The 24,173-nt window shown below is 36.3% G+C and overlaps 1 protein-coding gene across 2 annotated transcripts in view; it reads right to left on the bottom strand.

Moving 5' to 3' along the window:
* Positions 1 to 24,173, bottom strand: part of Cntn5 (contactin 5) — a 1,105,069-nt gene that overhangs the window by 265,666 nt on the left and 815,230 nt on the right. For both annotated transcript variants that reach the window (XM_074066853.1, XM_074066854.1), the window contains one exon: positions 3,014 to 3,195. In XM_074066853.1, coding sequence (XP_073922954.1) covers positions 3,014 to 3,195 — 182 coding nt within the window. The remainder of the gene's footprint in view (positions 1 to 3,013; positions 3,196 to 24,173) is intronic.

A 24,173-nucleotide genomic window follows, 5' to 3' on the forward strand; every position in this document is an offset into this window, starting at 1 on the left:
ATCCGTTTTTGTTATATTAGACATGTAAGTTTTACTTTCATTTTTTAAAATTTAACAATGGACTTCTTCATATTGTGTCATTTGTCATGTAACATTTAGCATACTGAGGCTCAGTTATAAACAGTAGGATAGATGGCTTAAATCTGTGTCTTCCATCTATATTAGCCTTTAGATTTTAATGCTTTGATAAAAAAAAAAGGGCTCCTTTAGAATGCTGGCTCATCGGAGCCCGATGGGCATGTAAAAGCATTTTTGTAATTACACTGTCAAGAAGAAAGTGAATTACGGGAAGAAACCTATATTCTAGTACTCTGTAAACATCTATCATTTGGGTAAAAAATGTTGGCCGCTGTACTTTTTTCTGACTTGTAAACTCTAGTTGTAGAACTTCTAACAGTAATCCATTTTACTTAGAGTCTCAGTCCAACCCATGCATCCAGCAGAATAGTCTTGAATCAGGCTATTCACCATGCTACAGTTAGGAAGTGTCACAAAAGAGCCATGTGTTAAAGGCTTGGTGGCCAGTCCATGGCATTAATGGGTGTCAGTGGAAACTCAGCAGATAGGACCAACTTGAAGGAAGTTAGGCCACTGGAGTGTGCTCTTGAGGGGATGCTGGGACTCCAGCTCCCTCCTCTCTTTCTGTTCCATGTGACCATGGACTGAAACTGTTGAAACCATGAGCTAAAAAATAAAGTTTTCTTCCTTTTAATTTGATTATTTCAGGTATTTTGTCTCAAAAACAGAAAGTTGACACACATACCTACTGTCAGTAAGGTGCAAATGTTGGCGGAGATCCAAGCTACCCTTTTCAGAGTCTGATGAGAGGAAGCCCTTATGCAGACACAGCAGTTTCGTAAGTACAACATTTTGGTGAGGCAAGAGAATTCAGGGAGTGAAATAGGACACTGTCTATAATTGTTCTGGGGCCACAGATGTAAACTGGGGTTATCTAGGGCAAGTCAAAATGAATGGCCACCTGATGGAGCCTGGCAGGAGGTCCCCTTAATCATGAACTACAGTGACAAGTCATATATTTTCAAGATACCTTCTTGACCTGCCAGAAATATACGCCAAATAGCTATTGCTGGCTACTTGTCTTTCGGGTAATGATCTACCCTGGTTTTCTATTTGAAGTGATGCATGCAGTGGGCATGTTTTCTTTACCTGACTGGCCTACAGTGTTCCTCTAATCATGTGTGACAAGGAGAGCCCACAGAGTGTTTCATGGTGGCATACGTTCTCACCAGAACACACACTAGTAATGTTGACGAACAGCAGTGTTGAAAACAGTCATTACTGCCTATTAATAAGTACTTGTGTGAAGAGGGGGAGAAAGTGCGGTTTCCACATTCTGTAAAACATTCTACGTAGGTAGAAACATTCCTCATGACAGAGAGATATTTGGGACATTTCCCTAATCGCTTTAAGAGTAACATGCAATCCTAAAGTTCTGGTTGAACACTTGCTGTCATTATTAGGTTTTTATCTGTAAATCAGGCTAGTAATGCTTCATTCTGTTGCTATGAGGATAAAATGATGTAAGGTATTCCCTCTGTGTACAGTACCAACATTTTGCCCCTTTGGCCAAAGAGTTGTCCTCATGATCTGTGTTAAGGAATTATGGACAGTCATGAATACTGTGAATTTCATACAGGGTGACAAATTTTGTGAATTTTATCAAGTGTAACATCCATGGTGTAAAAGGCAAGCAAACCAGGGCTGGTACTTCCATCTTATAACTTTTAAATGACTATGTATTTTTCTTCTCCTGTTCAGCCTTTCACATGCCAATCCTAAGCCTGTCCCTGAGTCACTTGAATAAAATGCAGTGGACTCTGCACCCCATCATCCTTTCCTTATGTCTTTATCACAGCCCACATTGTGCTCTAACGTGAGTTCACTTTTGATCCCATCCAATGGTTCGTGAGTCCTTCCACAGCTGCATTGCTAGCCCGTGAAGCAGTAAGGGGCACTTAATAAACATTCGGTGAACGAACGAATGAGGGAAACAAATGTACCTGGTGTGATTGGAAGGCTGAATTCCTAACGCCGTGGTTACAGATAAAGAAGGACAGGCTGAATTCAGATATTAATCATATTTCAAAAATACTGTCCTTAAGAATCCCTGCCTAGAACCTTCAGTTTTTCAGCATAACTGATCACAAGATCCAGTGGCAGCCACAGTTTCTCGGAGAATCGGTCAGATGCAGATTGGATAAGCACAGATCCCGAGCATCTGTGTCTGCTTACATTGAGCTCAGCTTACTGTGTTCCTTTTTTTCAGTGTCCTAGTCTGGAAAATGAGAATAATATCCCCATCCCAATACACACATTTGTAAAGGCAAATATGAAAAACTAACATGATTTGTGATCCTTGGAGGCAAAGATGAGGTTGTGAAAACTTTTGAACTAGATTGCCCCACTTCTTATACATTGCTTGGTTGGCTCTTTGGCTATTTGGACATTATAAACACTTATAGGCTATAGAGGGTATTATTTACACAAATGTATTAATTTAGGTCAGAGGCCAGCACACTCTTAACATCATCTGATCTCTGTCTCTACTTAATTCCCCTACAGCCACACAAAAGCTGACATAGATCATGTGTAAACACATGACTATGCTTGAATTCCAATAAAACTTATCTACCAAAAACATCAGCTGGGTAGGATTTCAAGCCCTGGTTCAGACCAAGGCTTAGAATAAGTTCATACAGTTTATACCAATTTTAATTTATCAGAGGATGGTGTCTGTGCCAGAAAAAATACCCCGTTTTTAAGGATGTAAAGTCTGCATGCTCTACAAAGAGAATGGTAATTCTTCATTTATTTTTAATCTAATACATTCTTGCGTGGAGGATAGTTTTACATGGTACTTTATTATTCAAATGAAGAATGGCTGTAAATTATTACTTGGTTTTTATGTACCCAACAGACAACGTTTAGTGAAATTTGCATTCTCAGTGTGACTCTGGGGACTGGAGCATCTCGCTTTGAAGCAAACACTTACTGTATATTTGCAACTGTCCTCGGAAGGAGTTTTTCCCCCGTGAGTTTTCAGCCCTGCACTCGTACATGCCCGTATCATCCAGCTGCACGTTGGGGATCTCCAGCACTGCCTGAGATTTCCGCAGACGGGACTTGCTAGGAATGTAACCATTCACCTTCATCCATGTGATGGTTGGAACCGGGCTGGAATAATGAACAAAAACTCTGTTAATACACTCTCCATTATTAGGAACACAGATTTGGTTATCTGGTAATTTAAGCACTTAATAGACTGAATGAATACAATGTAATCACAATTAAGGACCATGTGCCTCTTGATGTACTTCCCTTGCCATGTGGGCTGTCTGATAATCCTTAGATTACAGGAGGGTAGTTGACTTTTCTTTCATATTTCAGCAAAGCAATTCAAAGATAATACATTGCAAATCTTAATACATTATTTTTTAAATGTTATATTTTAAGTGATAAAAGTAATTTGCTGAAATTGGTAATATATACTTATGGCAGTGAGAGAAACAAAAGTTGCAAGTTAAATAAAAAACATTTTCTGCCCCACCCCTGGCAAATTTCTATTTTCTGCAACAACAAATACAATTTACATGTAACCTCCTACCTTGTCTATGTCTACAAACATGATGAGTTATTCTCCTCTTGTTTTTCTTTAATGTAAACCCTGTGCATTTGCTATTCTATTATGAAAAGGTTACATCCAATAAATATTGGCTTGGCTTACTCTGCTTAATAGCTGCATGTTACTCCATTGTAGAAATGTAGCAGAATTTAATCAACTGCTCCTTGTGATTCAACATTCAGCAAAGTACTAGTTTTGTTTTATTATTTCCTCTCTAATTTGCCACTACAAAGCCCCCTGCTGTAAACCATGCTGCACACACAGAGTGCACTGTTGCCTTCACTTTCTGCAGCACACCTTCACAAAAGTGGGACTAGTGAATCAAAAGGTATGTACGTTTTTCATTTTAATAAGTACTGCCAGACTGTCTTTCAACAATATGGTAGCAGTTCCTACAACTCTGTGATAAATATTTCTCTTCCCATAGCCTTGCCAGCATTGGGCGGCATCAATTTCTTCACTTCTTGTCAGTATCGATGGGTAAAGTGGTATCTGATACTCACTTAATTAATGCTTCCCTGAATGCTAAGAAGCTGAACATCTCTCCATAAGTTTATTGGCCATTTACATCTGCACTTCTATGAATTGCCTGCTTGCATTATTATTTTTTCTTTTTTAATTGTCCTGTTTGCATTGTTTAATTTCATAGTTTTTTATGTATTAGAGTCATTAAGACTTTGTATCTCAGAAATATTCTTCCCCATTGATTGTTGGCTTATGACTGTGTCTGTATTGAATTTTATAAAATTTTCTTGGGAGAAACAAACATATTTCTTTTGTTTCCTTTCTGACTTCTAAACTTTTTCTTGTTTAAAAACTACTTTTTTCTTTGTTTAAGTCTTTAGAATTTTTTTACTGTTGTGCTGGGGGTTCATTGTGACATTTACAAAAATTCTTACAATATCATAGTTGAATTCACCCCTCTACCACTCTCCTTTATCCCTCCTCCCCCAATTCCTGGAACAGTTTCCACAGGTCTCATTTTTCCATTTACAGACATGTGGACACAGCATTTGCACCATATTCACCTCCCCACTGGTACCAACCCCCTAGACAGATCCTGTTCTTCCCTCTGTTCTCTGAATTTATTTAAAATAGACTTTTGTTTGTTTGTTTAAGATAACTATACAGGAAGTTTTCTTGTGACATTTCCATGTATGTATGTATTATAACCCAAATTGGTTCATCCCCTCTATTTTTCTTCTTTCTACCTCAGTCCCCTTCTTATGGTGGTTTCAACAAGTTTAAAATTTCTATATTCATTCTTGTATAGAAAGTACATCAACCGTATTCACCTGCTTAACTTCCTTCTTTTACCCTCCCTCTCTCATACGTGACCTCCTCTTAGCGTGACCTATGACCTGTTTTCCATAAAATTGCTGTATTTGTATTGGGCCTATATTCCACATATGAGAGAAAACATGCAGCCTTTGGTTCTCTGAACCTGAATGACTTCACTTAGGATGATGTAGAAAACTAGTTTAAAACACAGTTTTATGTCAATAATTTCTGAGGATTTTTGGTAGGGTTTTTAATCACATTTAAATGTTTGGATCTTTAACACATCTGGACAGTATAAATGTTTCTGGTGTGAGGTAGTGAACATAACTCATTCTTCAGCATTGTTAACTCAGTAATCCCCTTGCCCCACAATAGTTGGAATGCTGTCTTTGCCATAGAATTTGCTCTCCCGCACTAGCATCTGTTTCAGGGTTCTCAGTTCTGTCCCACTGACTTATTTATCGCTATCTATATTTAATACACTTTCTACGTTTCCCAGTATGATTTTTCTCTATCTCATTCCATAGCTCCTGACCCAGAAACACATCTGTTTCCAATCATATCTGTTAAAATCCTACTAATCCTTTGAGACCTGTCCTAAATGTCTTCCCTTCAGCCAACTTCTTATGTGAATAGGTAGCTGGATTATTTTTTCTGGTAAATAACAAAGCCCCTTGTGGATCCTACTCACATCTCTGGTAGCATTCTGTCATAGATTTATAAGTGCTAAGTGTAGGATGCTTTTCCAAAATTTATTTTAACAGAAAGTAAATTATTTTTTCTTATAGGAATGAGAGCAATGCTCATTATTACAAACAGTGCTATGATAGATGCCTTTGGACAACTTACTGATTTGTTTTCTTAGGAATAAAACAAAAATGAAATTCCAGGATTACACTTGGCAATTTCTGCTTGTTGGTGAACTTTAGAATGTTAAAGGTTGAACTTTACATTCTATAATAACTGATACATCAATATGGCATGACATTCATTTAATGTATATTAGAATTTGTGATTTTTATTAATCATTTTTGCATGTAATTTTTGCATTCAAAGGTGAACTTATCTGTAGGTTTTTAGGGTTGTATATATGCATGCTTATTTATTAGCGAGTTTATGGTTTCTGTATAGCTAGGTTTGACAGATGTGGAATGACTGTGTTAGATGATTGCTTGGTAAACATACTAAAATATTTCTATCTCCACATTCTGCATCAATTTTAAGATCAGGGAAATGATGCTTCCCATGGAAGGCTGATAAGTGCCACAAGAAGTCAAGAAGTTACCTGGGTCTGCCCCCATTAGTGAGCTTAATCTTCTGTTTGTATTTTCTCTGACCATTGTTTTTAAATTTCTCCTGCATGAAGTTTGGTAATTCATGTTTCACTAGACACTCAGCTATTCCATCCATGATTTGAATGTTGAAGTAATTGTTCAAAGTTTTCAAAGCTCCTTGGTCATGAGTACTTAGAAGGTAGTAAAAAGTGTGTGTCTCATAGCCAGACCCCCTGGGTGTTAAGGTAGCTCTGATCCTACCAGCTCCTTAACATTTCATTTCTTCAGCTCCCCAGTTGTAAAATATTGTAGAAAGGTTATTACCTATACCAGAGAGTAATGTGGACATTGAAGAATTTGAAGTGCCTGGTAGGGACTAAGCAGGCAAAAATGTGTAATTATATGATAATGTTCACCATTGTATCTGTTGGATAACTTTACTGGTGTATGCTTTCTTTCTTTCTATGCAGAAGTGGTATTATATATTGGCTAGACATAGGGCTGAATCCAGGGAAGTCTGGGTTCAAACACAATTTGGATATAAGGATGCTTTGTGACCTTAGTTAGATATAAGAAATGCCCATCTCCAGCCCATTTTGTTCTGGTTATTTTTTTGGAGATGAGATCTCATGCACTGTTTGCCTGGGCTGGTCTTAAGCTGCAATACTTCTGATCTCAGTATTAGAGATGTAAGCCACTGGCTTCCAGCTAACAAAAGTATTATGTTTACTGGATAAAAGGAATTTTTTATTTATGAGAAAAGTAAAAAAAAAAAAGAAGAGCTTTGAAATAATCTTTGTTAATTCTGTCATTCAAATATTATTTTAGTGTTTTTCATAATTTTACAGAGCTTTCAAGTATTATCTAGGGTTTTTTTCTTTTCTGTACTGGGGTTTGAATTCATGGCCTTGTACTTGCCAGCTAGGCAGGCTCTCTACCACTCGAGTCACATCACCAGCCCATTTTTCATAATTTTAAAACAATTTAATTTTCTTCTATCAAATCATATAGCCTGTGGAATCTTTGTACATTAAAATAAAATCCCACATTAACAGATGCAAAGCTAGTCTGCTTGAAGGAGGAATGACGGTGTGATGGCTTTTCCAACCACTACACAGAAGACTACTGCTCTGTGTCCTTTTTCAGTTGTGTCCTAATCGATCTGTCAGAGAGAAAGGTGTGTTAATTTCCCACTAGTCTCATTACTACTCATAGCTTGTTATATTTCAGAAGATTTCATTTTATATTTTGATTAACTTTCTCTCTGGAAATAAATGCCCATGAAAATTGTATTATTTTTAGAGTTTTAATTATCCAAATAAAATGACCTTCTTTCTAATTTAATAATATTTTGCTTTAATTTATCTTTTTATAAGTGATTCATTAAACTTATGCTCCTTTACTACTTATCTTCTTATTTTTACATTTTTGGTTTTTTTGGTGTGTTATTTTGTTTTGATCTGTTTTTCCTACAGGACAGTTATATTTAATATTTGATCTAAAGACTAGGTTTCAAATCTCTGTATTTCAGTATTAGTGTTTGACTTTTTAGTTTTGTTGTTCTGGTTGATTCACTTTTCCTTATTCAGTCATCTTAGAACTGTCAAATGCAAAATAACTCATAACTTAAAATTGAATGTTAATAGCAATAAACCTTGAGATTGACATGATGAAGAATTAAAAAAAATGATGTAACTATAAAGTAATTATGGATTTAAAATACAATAGTAAATTAAAAATAAAAATATTATGCTATAATCAATTTCTAGGTTAAAATTAGACATATCTGATAGGAATATTTCTGAAAAAGACTGAGAGTTTAGAGCCTCGAATATAGAACAAGACACCAAGAGAAAGGGAGATATAAAATGTGTAACACAGATGGGCATCAATTAATAAACATATACTATAAAACTAGAGAGTAAAATGTAAGTCCAATCAAATATAAGTGATGGAGGCAGAAGGAGGTATCAAGAGAGGGAAGGAGACCAAGGAAGGAAAGGGGAAAGAGGAAGGAGGGAGAGGGAGAGGGAGAGGGAGAGAGAGAGAGAGAGAGAGAGAGAGAGACAGAGACAGAGACAGAGACCAGAGAGAAGAAAGGAGACAGTGCAATATCTCAAGAGAAATGGCATCAATTTTTCTCCAAATGATCCAGAACATGAATCCATTAATGCAAGAAACAACATATACAAGACATGACTAAGACCATATAGCCACAGTCACTTATATTAAAAGTAACCAGAGAGGAAAGTCAGATTATCCATAAACTATGAGTAGATTATTCACTGGCTTTCCATTAGCAACCATGGAAGCAAAAGATGGTGTTGGAATAATTATAGGTCCAGACACTTAGAGAAGAGGGAAAATGAACCTAGAATTTTGTATCTTGTAAATTTTGTATTAGGAGTAGAAAGATTTTAGACATTAAAAAACAAAAACTGAACGAGTTTATCACCAAACAGACTACCACTAAAGGGTATGTATTTCAGTAAGAAGGAAAATAACTCCAGAAATGAAGTTTAAGATGTAAGCAGGAATTATTAAATAATTAATAGTAATAGTAATATAGGTGTTTAAAAGGGACAGAACTAAAATACTGACCAAAAGGAACAGGCAATTAAAAGGAAAGATTTATTAGAGTTATTGTGTCCTAATGTTCTTTTATTTTAAGGGGGAATAATGGCCAAGTTGTTGATTCATTTAGACTTTAGAGATTTAGGGTAAAATTAATGGGTTAACCATTAAGCAATAAGAAGAGAACATTAATTTTCCAGAATTGACTAGAAGCTCAGCTTTCTTCTTTTGGACACTCATTTGCTTTTACTTAGGAGAAAACTGTCTCATTTAATTTTTCAAATAGGATACGATTCTGATCTCTAGCAAAGAAATGTAATGGAAATATTTTTAAAAGCATTCAATATATTTCTGCACTTTTTTCTTTTGGCTAGGTGGAAATCAATGCCCAGGGTCAGTTTGCAGTCACAGGTGGAGGACAGCAAGATGGACGTGGTAAGTAACTCTGTAGAAGAAAGTCACAAGCCACTACCTCAGCAATGTAAGTTAGTAACACTCCATTTGGATGTTACATGAGTAAGATACATTTACCTTGCTAAGGTCCTGAAAGTTGAAGGCTGTCTTACTGAAATGGAAGGTAGGACATGGAAAAGGCAATGAGTGGATAACTACAGCAACACCACAATAAATACATGGACTTGTCAGAAGAGTCAGGGTGAGGGTGGCGAGGATCTGCTACTGGAGAAGGAAGAACAGCAGATTCACGCTATGCAGGGGCAAAACATTTGGTAAAATTGTCATATTTATTAAGTGGAATCTGAAATGCATACTGAATCTAGGGAAGGAGTTAGAAAATTGGATGTTAAAAGCATTTTTACTTTCTATAGTCAAAAATACTATACAGAAGAGATGAGGTCCAAAAATTACTGGCTGTATTGTTGAGAAAATCAATGAGAGTAGAAAAAATACAAAATGTGGGCCTTTTGTTAGTACAGCAGATTAATTGCAAAAGTGGCCCTGATTCTCCACCACTGTCCACATCCTCCACTATGTAACTTGCAGACCTAACCATAGAAGGCATGGTCTATAAATCAGCTTGGAACCTGCTTTGCCTTATGACTTGTGTTCTCAGCTAGAATGCAACTATTAACTTGTGTGCGTCAGCTCTCTCTCCTCAACCCTCTCCTTTGCCATGAGAACCATGAAGATAATTAGGGTGGAAATATTTCTTTTATCCTGAATTGTTTCTTTCTAGTTACCCCACTCCTGGCCTGGGGTGACTATGTTCTGAGCAATCAATGATACAACATCCATATTTTAGGATTGATTACTTTTGCTGTTTTAGATTTTTATGTGTTTAGAATAATACAGTATGTAGTCTTTTGAGTCTAGCTTCTGTCTCTTTTGAAAAGATTCATCCAAATTGTTCTGCATATCAATAGTTAATTCCTTGTAATTATTGGGTAATATTCCAGTACAGAGATAGATCACATTTTGCTTATCCGGTCACCTTTTGACTGCTGTGCATTTGCTTTGTTTTTACTTTTAGTCTCTTATGAGTAAAACTGCTTTCTGTATTTTTAGACAAGATTTTTGTGGATATATATTCTTTGGAGTAAACAACTAGAAGTCGGAATTCTGGGTCATGTAATAAAGTTAATGTTTCGTTGAATAAGAAACCTATTTTCCACAGTAGTTGCATAACTTTCCATTTCCACTAGCAATGTAAATTTCCACTTCCCTTCTCTTTCTTTAAGATGGGGTCTTACTTATTGCCCGGGATGGTCTGGATCTTCTCAGTCTCCTGAGGGCCAGCAGTCCATTCTTCCACACCCAGCTGAACTTTCCTCTTTTAAACTTGATACTGGTAATTTGAATTTTACCTCTTCTTTTTGATATCTATCAGTTTTGTTGATATTTCATAAAAATTAGCTTTGAGTTTTATTTTTTTCAATTGTCTATTTATATTTGATTTCATTGATTTCTGCTGTCTAATTTTTCTCTTCTAACTTTGAGTTCATGTTTTTTTCTAGTTCTTTAAGGCAGAAGTTTAGATTACTGACTTTCAAAGTTTCCCCTTTTTTACAACTATAAATTTGTCTCTATGCATTTTCAACTATTACACACATGGTTATTTTCATTATTATTCACTTTAAAATAATTTGTGATTATTCATGCAAATTCTTCTTGACAGTTGGTTGGATGTCTATTTTGAATTTCTAAATAGTCCATGATTTTTTTCTAGTATCAATGTGTTATTGATAAGAAATTTAATTGTGTTACAATTAAAGAGCCTGTTCTCTCAATTTTCCATCTTTTTATTAGGCGTGAAACTTGTGTATGGCCCAGTGAGTGGAAAATCTTGGAATGCTTCCTGTGCAGCTAAGTGTCTTCTGTGTTGGTTGTTGCTGTGTTCTTCAAATATTAATTAGGTCAAGCTGGTTAATAGATGTGTTCACATCTTCTCTAATTTACTGATTTCCTTCTTGAAATTGATAAATTACTAGAGAAGAGAGTTACTTCACTGATTTTCTGTCCTGTGGTTCTTATAATAGATTAATTACTGGGGAAAAGTGTTCAGGTCCTCAACTGTAGTTGAGAAATTGACAAGTTCTTCTTTAAGTACTATCAGCATTTGCCTCATGTATTTTAAAGTACTATTATTAGGTGGATATACATCTTAGAGTTGTAATATTTTCTACAGAAATTGACCTTTTTATAATTATAAAAATCCATATTTATCTGAAGTGATATTGCTTGCACTAGCAAATAATTTATGTGATACTAACAGGGTCTCTTCAGATTTCTTATTATTAGTGTTTTACACAGTGTATATCTTTTCACATCCTTGCTTTTAAGATCTATCTATCTCGTCATATTTAAAGTGGATTTCTTGCTGGTAGTACATCATAGATCTTTTCTTTTTAATACACTTTGACATTGCCTGGCTTTGGTATGCTTAGTAAATTTACATTTAAAATAATTACCTGTGGTTGGGTTCAGTCAAGCACTAGAGTGAGTTTTCTCTTTCTCTTCTCAGTTCTTTACTCCTTCTCCCCCTTTTCCTTGTCTTTATATTAGACTTTTTCTATTAGATTTTTAAAATATTTATTTGAGTCTTCTATTATTTATTAGCCACAGCCATATGCTCTTTTTGTGTAAGATTTTAATGTTTGCAACAAGTGAAGAACACTGTTACATTTACATTTTTCTCCTCTTATCCTCTGTGCAACTCCTATGTAAACTATTTCTACATAACTTACAAAGCCTCCAAACATAATTATTGTATTTTGTTTAGGGAAGAAAGTAGAATATGTTCTTTGACGGCTTTTCTTCCTGAGGTGAGTTTCTGCTAACTGTTTCTGACAGAAAACTGGGATGATGACCAACTTAATCCTGCCATTTTCGATTCTCTAAGGAACCAGTCCTGTACTGTCATATAGGGTATAAAATTTACCATTCCATGTTTTGCTTGATATTGTAGTGTCTATGGTTGAGCCATGCTTATTAGTGTAAGTCCAGAGTTTTTTAAACAGGGTAAAAGAAATCTGGTAGCAATGTAATATCTATTAATAGAAAATGAATATACATTTTTTTTAAATTTACACAGATTAATTAGATAAAATAAATAAATTCTATCTACTCTCAACATCACGGAGAAGTTTTAGAAACAAAGGTTGAGAAATAAAAGCAAGTGGTAGATGACTACTTGTGGTGTAATCTCAATAGTGCTCAAAAATCAAGCAAAAAGAAGACTGTATTTTTAGATATATATATCCATCTGGCCTAAAATAATTCCCTTAAAACAAATCACCAAGATGATGAACACATATTTCAGGCTTTTGTTCCCCTGTTGGGGAAGACAGGATGAGGGGACCAGAGAAGACCATGCAGAAACCTCATTGTCACTGTGACTATTGGTACTGCCTTGTTGCTGAGTTCATAAGTTTCCATCAGTATTAATCAAGTCTCACCTCAAAAGTTGCATGGACTTTGTTTGCTGTCTTTATTCCTCAGTTGTGGATTCTCAGAGATAATTATTGTTTTCCATCTTAGCATCTAAATTTCTTCTTTATCCATCTTATCAAGTTTTATAATCACTTTGTGGAGTAGCCTAGCTAATAGAGCTCCAGGCTTTTAAAAAATAACTGATGTGTTACCTAAAAGAATTTCTATAAAGACATTGATATTTGCCCACTGATCACTGGCTTCCAATTTGTTCTCAGAGGATTAATAATTTCTAATGCTTTACATCAAGTTTCTTTATTCACTGATGGTTATGTAATCTACACACAAATGTTTAACTCAGTGGAGAAAGCCCACTGAAAAGAAAGCTAAGCTCTTTATTACCAGATATTCCTAAACTTGGATTTTTATATTTCCCCACTAGAAAAGATAATCTTACTGAACTAAACACTTGTTTTTCAGGTGACGTTTTTCTTCCATCTCTGCCATTCACATCATTTCTACTTCAGCTTATGTTCTGGAGCCCACCAAATGGAACTACAGCTGGCCCTTTTGTTTATCTAAGAATCTATAAACTCCAATTGTTGTAACTGAAGTTAAAGTTGCTATTTTCCCCTTTTCTAAATGCTTAATGTCTTAATTCTTAGTGGTATTTCCACTGACTGTATGGCTTCTGAAGAGTCATTTTAAGCTACTTTTTTTTTTACTGAAGCTGGAATAAAATCTTAATTTCATTGCATTTCTTCATTTAGTAACCTAGGGAGAGGAATCCGCTATGAATGGGGAAAACACCTGGTAACATGGAGGGCGAGGCAGTGGGGTAGGAATTGCAGGTCTAGAATAGGAGGCTGCAGTGCTCCAGAGACATCATTTCTGGCAGGAGGAGAGGGGACAATATGGGTGATCCACCAAGCAACAACTGTTTCTGCAGTGAGAGATGTGGGTGGTGGGAAAGGGTAAGCAGTCTCATCATGTCCACTAACTCCTGCAGTTCTCTGCAGAAACTGTTCTGAGTCTTCACTTGAAACGAAGATTAATGAAATGGACGGCAACAGTCCTTAAGCAATTTATGGTTTAATTACAAGGGTAAAAACCCTAAACCACATGGTTCAGATACAGAAAGAGAAGGTGTTCAGATAATGTAGTCAAGAAGACTGTGTACATTCGACTGAAAAGATGGCACACCTGACCTGGGAGATGAGGTTTGAAGGACAAGGACAATTGTCTATGCAGCAAAAAGCACGTTCTGGCAGGGAAATCTGCACACGTGAACACCCAGAACAGTGTGAGATGACGTCACAGGTCGCTGTTGCTTCCTGTACTTTGGTATGATGGATTGCATGATGGATGTGGGAAGTTATGGTGAGCTTATGGAAAGTGCCTATTTTCACTTCAAAAGCACAGCTCTCTTCCAGTGCTGAAAATCTTAATGCTTTTTATTCCTTCTTTTCTTTCCTAAAGCCACAAGATCAGTAGTCCAAAAATTTTGCCTTTGAGCTGTTAGAAGCTTTGGAATATAAAAATACTACATAGCGTTGATAGGGTAAATGGACATTTATTTGGAAAAGATTTATATACATAAGTAAGTTTTTATTAAAATGTATTAAGTGATTTTGAGTCTGTTGGCAGTACGTTCTATAGACCTTTTGGATACCCCATATTCGTTTATGTTGTCCATGACAATATAAGGAAAAACAAATAATTTTTGCTGTTTTCAAATGATTTATTTGCAACCCAGGTTGATTCATCAATTTTTTAGTAGGCATTTGGATTTTAAAAACAGGTATATGAGGGCACAGTAAGATTTTAATCTACTAAATGCTATAATGTTATAAAAAACAAATTTCTCAAAAAGTGGATGGATTTAAGCTACATTGTAGGAATGTAGGGAAGAAATGTCAGTTCTGACCATATCACCAGTTATTTTCCCCCTATTGTAATTCTTGCTGAAATTATATTTGTTGTCATGCACAATAAGCAATGCAACTTAAAGAAGATAAAATATTTTTAGTTATTGCTATACTGTAACTCATTTGGCTCAACAGTATCTATTAGTAACAGTAGAAGACCATGTAATGCCACACTGAAATTCTGACACCAGAATTTTGTTATGCAATGTCAAAGTCAAAGATATCAGGAGAGGGTATTATTGGGAGTTGGTGGGTGAACAGAGAGGGTGAAGGAGGGCAAATACAGTCAATGTACTTTGTATTCTTGCATGAAAATAGAACAATAAAACCATGTTGAAATTGTTTCAAGAAAGGATGAAAGGATGATGAGGGACAATGATGGTGGAATTGACTCTAACCAAGGTATACTGTAAGCTTATATGGAAATGTCACAATGAAACCCCCTGTGCAACAAACATGTTCTAATAAAAATGTTTTTAAAAGTGATAGGATACAAAGTATCTCACGACATAACTCTTGAAGTAAGGAAAGTGTTGGATGAACTTTGGCCACCGTTAAAGTCATTAAAAGTATTTTTTAAAGATCATTTTTATACATATGATGAAGTATTGTGTAGATTCTGTCAGGCAGAAGAAATACTTAGCTGTAAGGATTTAATGATTTCACAGGAAAGTACTCCCCAACTGCAAATCACTATTCACAGACAAATTGTTGGTCTGTCTAAAAGGAGCTTCCTATTTTCCTTGCATAAGTCACAAGTGAGATATGAATTTTACATCTGACATGAAAATATATGCAGTTGTGGCTCCTTTGTGACTTGCACAAAAAGAAGGAAACGTATATCTTTGATAGAAACTGAAAGAACCAAGTTTTATAACTTTCCTCTAAGAAAGCACATAAAAAACCATCATAAAAAAAGCTATGAGCCAAAGGATTTTTTTCTTTGTTTTATGATTCTGCAGCTTAAAAAAAAAAAGAACAAAAGTCAATAGTTAATGTGGGTGATCACTTCACTGCTATAAATAATATGCAAAAATTTTGAAGGCAAAAGTTTCCTTTGTAAAAGTTTGGAAACTTTCAGGGGTTGTGAGCATGAGGCTGGGTCTTTCTTGAAAGGCGAGGGTAGATGATCGCTCCCTTGAGGCAAAGGACAGCTGTCACAGCCTCCAAATGACTGGACTAATTGGCCTTTAAGGAAAAGAAATTAACTGATCTTACTTGAGTGGAAGCTTCAGCTCTCTCTGCTTAATGACTCTTGACTTAGAATGTATGATGACGTATCAGCTCTCAGCTTTCCCCTGACATTGGTTCTGCTTAGAACTTAAGCATCAGCTCAGAATATAAACCATCACTTCTAATTATTGTAAGAAAAGAATCTAATTTAGGAAAAACAATCTTGGTAGTTTCTGTGAGATTATGGTCTGATATGGCCTTTATATTTTTACCATTGTTTTCAAAGTTTTACTGTTTTTTCCCTCCCATTTCAAAAAATTACATAGTAGAGAGAGCAGTTCATCCTGTGGCCAGTGTGTATCACATACACAAGCACTAAAATGCATCCACTTCTGATACTTGGTTCTGCCCAAGGGGCATCTTACCCTGGCCCCCAAACCAGAGGGAGCCTGTGAATCCAGCAAAACAGAAACAACCCAAGAAGAGTGCATACCAAACTACCCTGGCCAGGGATCAGGGTGAATTTTGCAGATCTTATGAACTTTTAATGATGCCATTTTTGTTCGTTCATTCATTCAATAATTACATTTAATGCACCTACTATGGGATAGCCTTTGAAATAGGTCTTGAGGTTATGTTGATGAGCATGACAGATGTAGAATTCATAATTAGTAAGGTAATGGCTTAGTACTAGGAGTGATGTCAAGGAAGCATGGAGGCAGGAGTAGCCAATCTAATAAGATGAAGGGCAAACAGTGTTGTTGTTCAGACTTGAATAACGAGTAGCACTTATCCAGGCAAAGAAGAAAGATAAAAATTTCTAGAAAAGAGCAGTGGCATGCTGATTCCGAGAGTCCCAAGAGAAAATGATCTAGTTAAGGACAGAAATGGAAGGAATTTCAGGATGGTTGGTGCTTGGTTTGCAGTGAGTAGTGATGAGGCTGACGAAGAAAGCAGGGGTAAGTATAAAGTACCATAAAATTCATTTTAACGAACTTCAGCTTTTCCTAGTGCTAACCAAAACTCGATCAGGTATTTGAAGTAGAAGATAAATGCTTATATTTTAGTTTAGAAAAGAGTTTAGCAAACTTTTTCTTAGAGAGAAAAAACATTTTAGGTATGCTGGGCAGATAATCTTTTGCAATGACTCAATGCTGCCATTGTAGAGTGAAACCAGCCATGGACAATATATCAGTGAATGCTTGAAAACTTTGTTTGGGAAAGCAGGTGACTAGTATAAGTTCATAGTTTGCTAGCTCCTATCTAGAATATTCTGTTAACGTGTAAGAACATTTCCCTGTAAATAAGCAGTGTTACAGACAGGGAGAAAGGTGACGCCAGTGAGGAAATCTGTATGAATGATTGCTATGGTCTAGACAAAGGGATTGGTGTGGAATGAAATTATTTTAGAGGTAGAACTATTAGAACTTGATGTGGGTGGGAATGAGTGATGAAGAAGATTAGTTTTGGGGGCTGTGGTTTGTTTAGGTGGTACCAAGAGAGAACATTGATGGGCTCTTACCACACATCAAACATTTTTCTAAGCACTTTGGGTTAGTTCATTGTTTTCTTTTAAGTAACAAATCTGTGAGGTAGGAATTACCATTTTGTCTAGTTACACATGAGGACAGGAAAAGTTTAGAACACGAGAATGAATTCTGCTAAGGTTGGAGGAATTTGATTATGTACAAAGGCCGATGAGAAAGACCCCGAAGAAAGAAACGATGAAAATATTTGCAAGGTTAGCAATCAAGAGAGTAGGATCCCTAAGAAAGCAGAAGGAGATGACATGCAGAATGAAGGTTGGTGTGCACTGGGTTTGTATTAGATGTGTTTTATGTTTGTTTTTCTAAAAAAGAGTTATGGAAAAAAGGATGAGTATGGATAGTGAGAGCTTTGTAGATCTAGAGTCAACAAATGATCTTTTAAAGGGTAATGGAGAGGAGGAATGTGATGCAGGTATGGAAATGTCATAATAATATCCTTTGTATAATTAACACTAATTAAAAAAGAATACTGTCTTGAGATTCAGACAAGGTAGTTATGATTCTCACCTGGATGAGACCATATGGAAATGCATTGAAAATTAAAAAGTGAAGTGATCTTTTGTCCAGCTCTTCTGTTATCTCTGGGAAGTAGAATCTGACATTGCCTGGTGAAGAAGTGGGTGAGAGAGTGCTGGAGTCTACTGCTATGATGATATAGACTGATAGGCAGCATTGAGGGTCTAGATAAGACTGGAAACATACACCAATGGTGGAACCATTCTGTATGGTGTCTGCTCCTCTGTGCAGTGGGCAGTTGAATGGAGACCCACAACACTTAATGACTACATTCAATAAGGATCTGAAGAGTGTGTGTAATGGAAGAACACTGGAGGGAGTGACTAAGGCAGTAAACTTTTGCTCTAACTCAGAAAGGATAAGAGGAAAAGACACAGAGAAATTGGAAGTCCTCAGTTAAGGAATGGCTGAAGACTTAATGGGGTTGCAAGTAGCATAGTGAGCTTTTCTAAAGATAGGAAGTCATTATCATAAGATATTAATATTGACCTTATTATTTCAGATTCAGTGTAACTCACATGTGATTGTATCTTTGAACAAGACATGTTCTTAAGCAATCTCTTATTTCACTCTATTGTATGTCACTGTATTGTATGTGTCTCCTTTCTCCTACCATCTATTGTAACTTCCCAATTTCTGCAGAAAAGCTGACTTGTCTCTCCAGCACTGTTCTCAAATTTGATGTTTATAGATTGTAACATTGCAAAGTTTGCTTGTCTGGGTTCATTACAATTTATTAACCTAAAAAATTTGTAAATCTTTTGCAGAAAGTTGAGACTTAGATTAAAATTTACTAAGAAAAATAGTTTGCCTTATAGAAAGATCACAAATCTGTGACCATCCAATCTCCATATTAACTTCCTATTTAATTTTCAATCTATTTTCCTCTGCACAGGAGTTTTATCAAAGTATATATCCTTAAAATGTAGCAAAACAGTAACTATACTATTAAAACAAAAAAAATAAGGTTAAAACATTAATTCTGCCACCAAAGTCATGAAACAGAAGCTAGAAATCACCAAATATTCATACTTATAGATTAAAATTTCATACTTATAAAGAGAAAAAAATGACATTCTCTTATATTGATCATATCTATTTGTATACTCAAGGACTATTTAGAGATCATATGAAAAGATATTCATGAATTTCTTACCCCCAAATGGGGGCCACAGTAAGAAAACAGGTTCTGTATTTAGCGACAAATGGAATTGCTGTAAATGTACATGGCTAATTTAATGCAAAAGTTCTTTTTTGATGCAGCAATGCTGACACAGCAAACTCTGCCAGAGAGTCCTTTCTCCTTCTTGTAGAGTCCTTCAAGCTTCATTTTATGAATATAAAATCATAACAAATCTATAGGATTAGATTTACCCTCATGGTAAGATTCATGGCTATGGTTATTCTAAGTAGCATTTTAAGACACTTACTGTATTTTCCTTGATAGTTAAATTTTCAGAACTATAACAAATACATTTTTTTCTCTAGAACATTTAAGTTATTTTTAAGTTTATAACTTGGTCATTTTTGAACGACTTTCTGTTTTGGCTAAAGCTAAGGTGTAAATTTAAGACCAGAAACATTTAATATTGTATTTGGTGAAATAAAATACAGTCCCTTTAACATAACAAAACAAGCTACACTGTGCTATAATAACGGAATGCAGTGGCAGAAAACGGCGTTCAGAACACTCACCTGGGTAACTGAACTCGCTCTATCTAACGATATCATCGAGGCAGCAGCCTCAGGGTGGCTGCCCTCTTGGAATCTTTGTAGGGCAAAGGTGCCAAATTTGTACCTTTCACTCACTTAGCCTCAAGTTGACTTGTGTTGAGCAGAGGAAGTGGGTAGATGCGTTAGAGGTGTGTTCATGGGGGAAGAGAGTAAAGTTGCTGTCTCTGTGCATCTTTTCAACCTCAGTGAAAGGCACATTAATGCTGGTGCAGGCAGGCAGCCACCAATGTGCCCTGTGAAGCGGTGCACGTGAGCACATGGCACTGACACAAGGATCCTGACCTTGCTGTGTGAACTGATGGGAGACTCGTGGCAGTTATTTAATTTCTGTCCTAGGCCTTAGTTTGTGAGAAGATTGTGCCTGGGAACGGTGATTGTCCAGGCTCTTGATTAAGATTCTTGGTTAATAAAGCTACAGAGCTTGTCAATTGACATTTTACTATGTTCTAGGATTTTTACCTTTCACAGAAGCCTGAAGTTGGTTTTGTTTTCTCTATTTTACAGATAGGTAAACAGACAAAGAGATTAAAAAATCTTCTAAGGAGAAAGAAAAGACAATTTGAAGCCATTTTTCTTACACAAGTTCCATGGTCACCATCACGTATGTGTCCTCTGGCTCTGCAGGGTGAGGAGAGGAGGACGGTGAGCTGCCGCGATCCCATGACCTGCTCCTGGCATTCACGTGGTAGAGTGTGTGAGCCTCAGGCAAACCTCGGTCTCTCAGGGGTGTGAGGTGGGGCTGATGATATGCTATGTGACATCTAGGGTTCTTGTCTACCTTAAAGATGCTGAACTCTCTTCTCTCTGATAACCATATTCTTTGGCATAAACCTGATACCGCGAAAAAGTGTATCAGGCACGACAATTTGATTATTCTCTTGTAGATTCTTTGTACATCTCCTCCCTTTTAAGTTTAAATCCCAACACACTGTAATTCAAAGTAGAGCAAGAACGATTCGTGAGGGCTAACACTTACTCAGTTTATTTTTATAGTGCACAGAGTTTTGAATAAGTTTTCCTTAGAGCAAAATACAGAACAAACGATAATACTCTAATTTTTAAAATACAGAACACAGCAGATGCCAAGCAATTTACAATGGACAATGTTGGTCGTTATTTTTGTATAAAGATAGAATGAAAATGGTGTGAAGATTTGTAAACAAGCTCTACGTGTTTAAAATTAATACTATTTATTAAAATATTTTTAACTTAAAGAGAAAAAACCCACAAAAGCCAAGTGGTACAAAAAGCCCATCAATCATTTCATATAAGAGTTAGTCAGTCTTGGAACAGGAACCCACATTTACTTTGCATTGCTATTTATCTTGCAGTATACTGATATTTGCATTCTACTTGCTTTTTTTTTTGTATTTGTATTCTCCTGTGATTTAAAATCAGTGAGGTGATTTATTTTTAAGCATAGACGATTCCAGTCCACATTGTAATCAGAATCAGAATATTTGTTAGATAATTGTTCCGGCTGTTTTGTTTTGTCAGTTTTTTTCCTGTATCTGACTCTCATGGACTTTGCTGCAATAGTCATCAAGTCAGAAAAACTAGTGGAGTAGTATTTATTTCATCAAAACATATATATTTTCCTAAATACTTGACATCTGGCCTTTAGGTTTTGCAATGTTTTTGGCCTCTTGGAAGTCTGTAAGATAGGTTTGTCAAATGTAGTACTGAAGTAAGTAATCACAAAAAATATTTTAAGTATTAACAGCAGCTAGAGTAAAATGTCAACTCTTGACTTAATATGTAAAACCAGCTCTAGAAAATACTCTTTAAACTCACAGTGGAAAAAAAAGGCCTTGAGCTGAAAGAATGTTTGGGAAACATAAAACTGGAAAAAACCCCAATATTTCCTAGTATGGAAACGCTTTTATAGGTGCAGAGTTTGTTCGGATGACTGGGCACCATATATTATAGACAGAAGTCAGAGTGAATGCTCTACAATCTATTTTCATTTGAAACCAAGAAGAGGCCAAATGCAGCAGAGGAGTGAGCTGAGGAAGGCTTGCATTGTTTGTTTAGGAAAAGTGTTAGAAGTGGGCTGCGTTTTGCAGGTATTACAGAAAGAAGTGGAACATAGGAGCAAGGCAAAGGTTTTAGAAAGTAAATAGCATTCTGCAAATATTCTAGAGAGCAAAGACGAAAAGTCTCACACAAAACATATTAAACATATAATAAAAATAAGTCAGAAGTAACATGTAAGCAGCTGGCCTTTATACATTGATTCTCTTGGAGCAATCTAATAGCAATGAGGCAGGTATTGCCATTACTTCTTTACAGATTTTGCAAGTGAGATTCACAGAGGAAACCCATCTGATGCTGTACAGCTGGTGAATGATGAAGCTGACATCCCAAATTAGGTTTGGCCAACTACCAAACCACACTTGTCCTGCCACTGAAAAGACACCTATTCAACTACCTAGAGCAATAGGTTCCTATGAACTTAATATGTCAGAAAATTATTGTTTGAGCATTGGTAGGTTAAACCAGGTTAAATTAAAATTACCTTTTAATTTATTTTTACCATTACTATTTAAAACTCTTCTGGAGGAAGGATTGGGTCAAAGACCTATGCTCTTATCTTTCTGTCGCCAGAGTTTGTGTATAACTTCCTCAACTAAAGCTTGGTTAGCTAGACCATACCGCACATGGAGACTGCTTTATTCTTACCCTTTTGTTTAGTTAAATATGGGTGAGGTAGGTTTGGGTCAACCTTTACTTTTCATTTACTTCTTTTTTATTAGCATATATTAGTTGTACTATGACAATTACATATGGGCTTACAATATATCTTAGTAAGATTTACCCCTCCATCATTCGCCATAATTTCCCTTCTCTTCTTTTTAGAACTATTCCAAAGGTTTCATTGTTCTGTTTTCATATACATGTTAACAAATTATATTAACCATATTCATCTCCTTCACCCTATTTACTTACCCTTCCCCATCCTACTGTACCCACCCCTGGACAGGACCTATTTCACTTTCCTGTCCTTCATTTTTTAAAGTGTACATTGGTTGTTCAAGGGGGTGTCTCCTTGGTATTCAGACATGTTTATATGGTACTTTAATCAGAGTAACCCTCTCTATTACTACTACATAGCTGAAAATGACTCATGAGGAGTCATCTAACACTCAGATAAAAGATATTAAAAACGAGTCTCAAAATACTGGATATTAGAATGGGAAGAGCATTGGACCCTGAAATATGTTACATAAGCCCCAGTTTGCTCCCTGGAGAGACTTGCCATGCTGTAGTCCAGGAAGGGGCACTCTGAAAGCTCAGCTGTCCTCCTGAAAGGGGGAGACAGATTTGGGAGTCTTGTGAAATTGAAGCAGCTGGAGTTCACAGTACCTGAGGGAGAAGAACTGCACAGAGTGTTAGATGCTACAGGAAATCCCTCAAGTAGTCACTGCATTATTAAGTAGCTTGTGTATATGAGGCAATGACCATGCAGTGGAGAGGACACCCTGAAGATAGTAGAAGGAAAAGCTGGCAGAATTCTGCTAGACCAGGAATAGTTGCATCCCTAACAGCCAGGTTGGAGAGTCCCATAATACATTAATACATAATACATAATACATTAATCAGAGCAATAATGAACCCTAAACTAAATGCTGTTCACATCCTGTCTGAGAAAAGCATAAACACCTGACCTGAAAGAGCCAAATGTTTCCAAGTAAATTAACAGAGGTCACAGAACAAAGGTCAAAAGTATTCAACTTCTAATAGGGTAAAATCAAAATGCTTGACATCACAGAAAAAAATCCAGGCATGCCAAGAATCAGGAAAAAAACATACTAAAACGAAACAGTCATCCCAAACTATAACAACAAAAATGACCCCTATAGCTAGGCACAGGTGCTCATGCCTATAATCTTAGCTATTTGAGAGGCAGAGATCAGGATTTTGGTTTGAGGCAAGCCCAGGCAAAATTTCATGAGATCGCATCTCAATGGATAAAAGCCAACAGGATGGCATACTCTTGTTATCCCAGCAATGGTAGAAAGTATAAAATAGGAGGATTGCAGTCCGGGCTGGCCTGAGAAAAAAGTGAGATGCTGTCTCATAAATAACCAGAGCAAAAAGGGCTGGAGTCATGGCTCAAGCAGTTGACCATCTGCTTGGCAAATCCTAAGTTCAAACTCCAGTACTGTCAAAAAAGTTCAAATCAGAATTTTAGAGGTGAAAACTTGAATGTCTACAAGAAATTCTAGATGGCATGGAGTTTGCTGGTGATATTTTAAATGTGATATTAAAGAAGCAATTGATGAACAAACCTAAAGTCCATATAGATAAACACAAGACCTAAAGTACATTTAGATAGATACACACACAAACACACACACACACACACACACACACACACACACACACACACCCCATGACTGTAGTTAAGGGGCTGTCTGGAGAGGGGACAAGAAGGAGGATGGAGAGGGAAAGAAAATAATGGGGATGAACATTACCATCATACATTGTGTCTATGTTTGAATATGGCACAATATAACTCAGCAAAAAATTAGCGAGGGTGGGTGGACAGGGAAAAGACAGAGCAACACAGGGGGCTAGTCTGATCAATGTTCGATAATTACATGTGTGAAAT

Source organism: Castor canadensis, chromosome 2 (genome assembly GCF_047511655.1).
Source record: "Castor canadensis chromosome 2, mCasCan1.hap1v2, whole genome shotgun sequence".
In the NCBI taxonomy this organism is placed as follows: domain Eukaryota; kingdom Metazoa; phylum Chordata; class Mammalia; order Rodentia; family Castoridae; genus Castor; species Castor canadensis.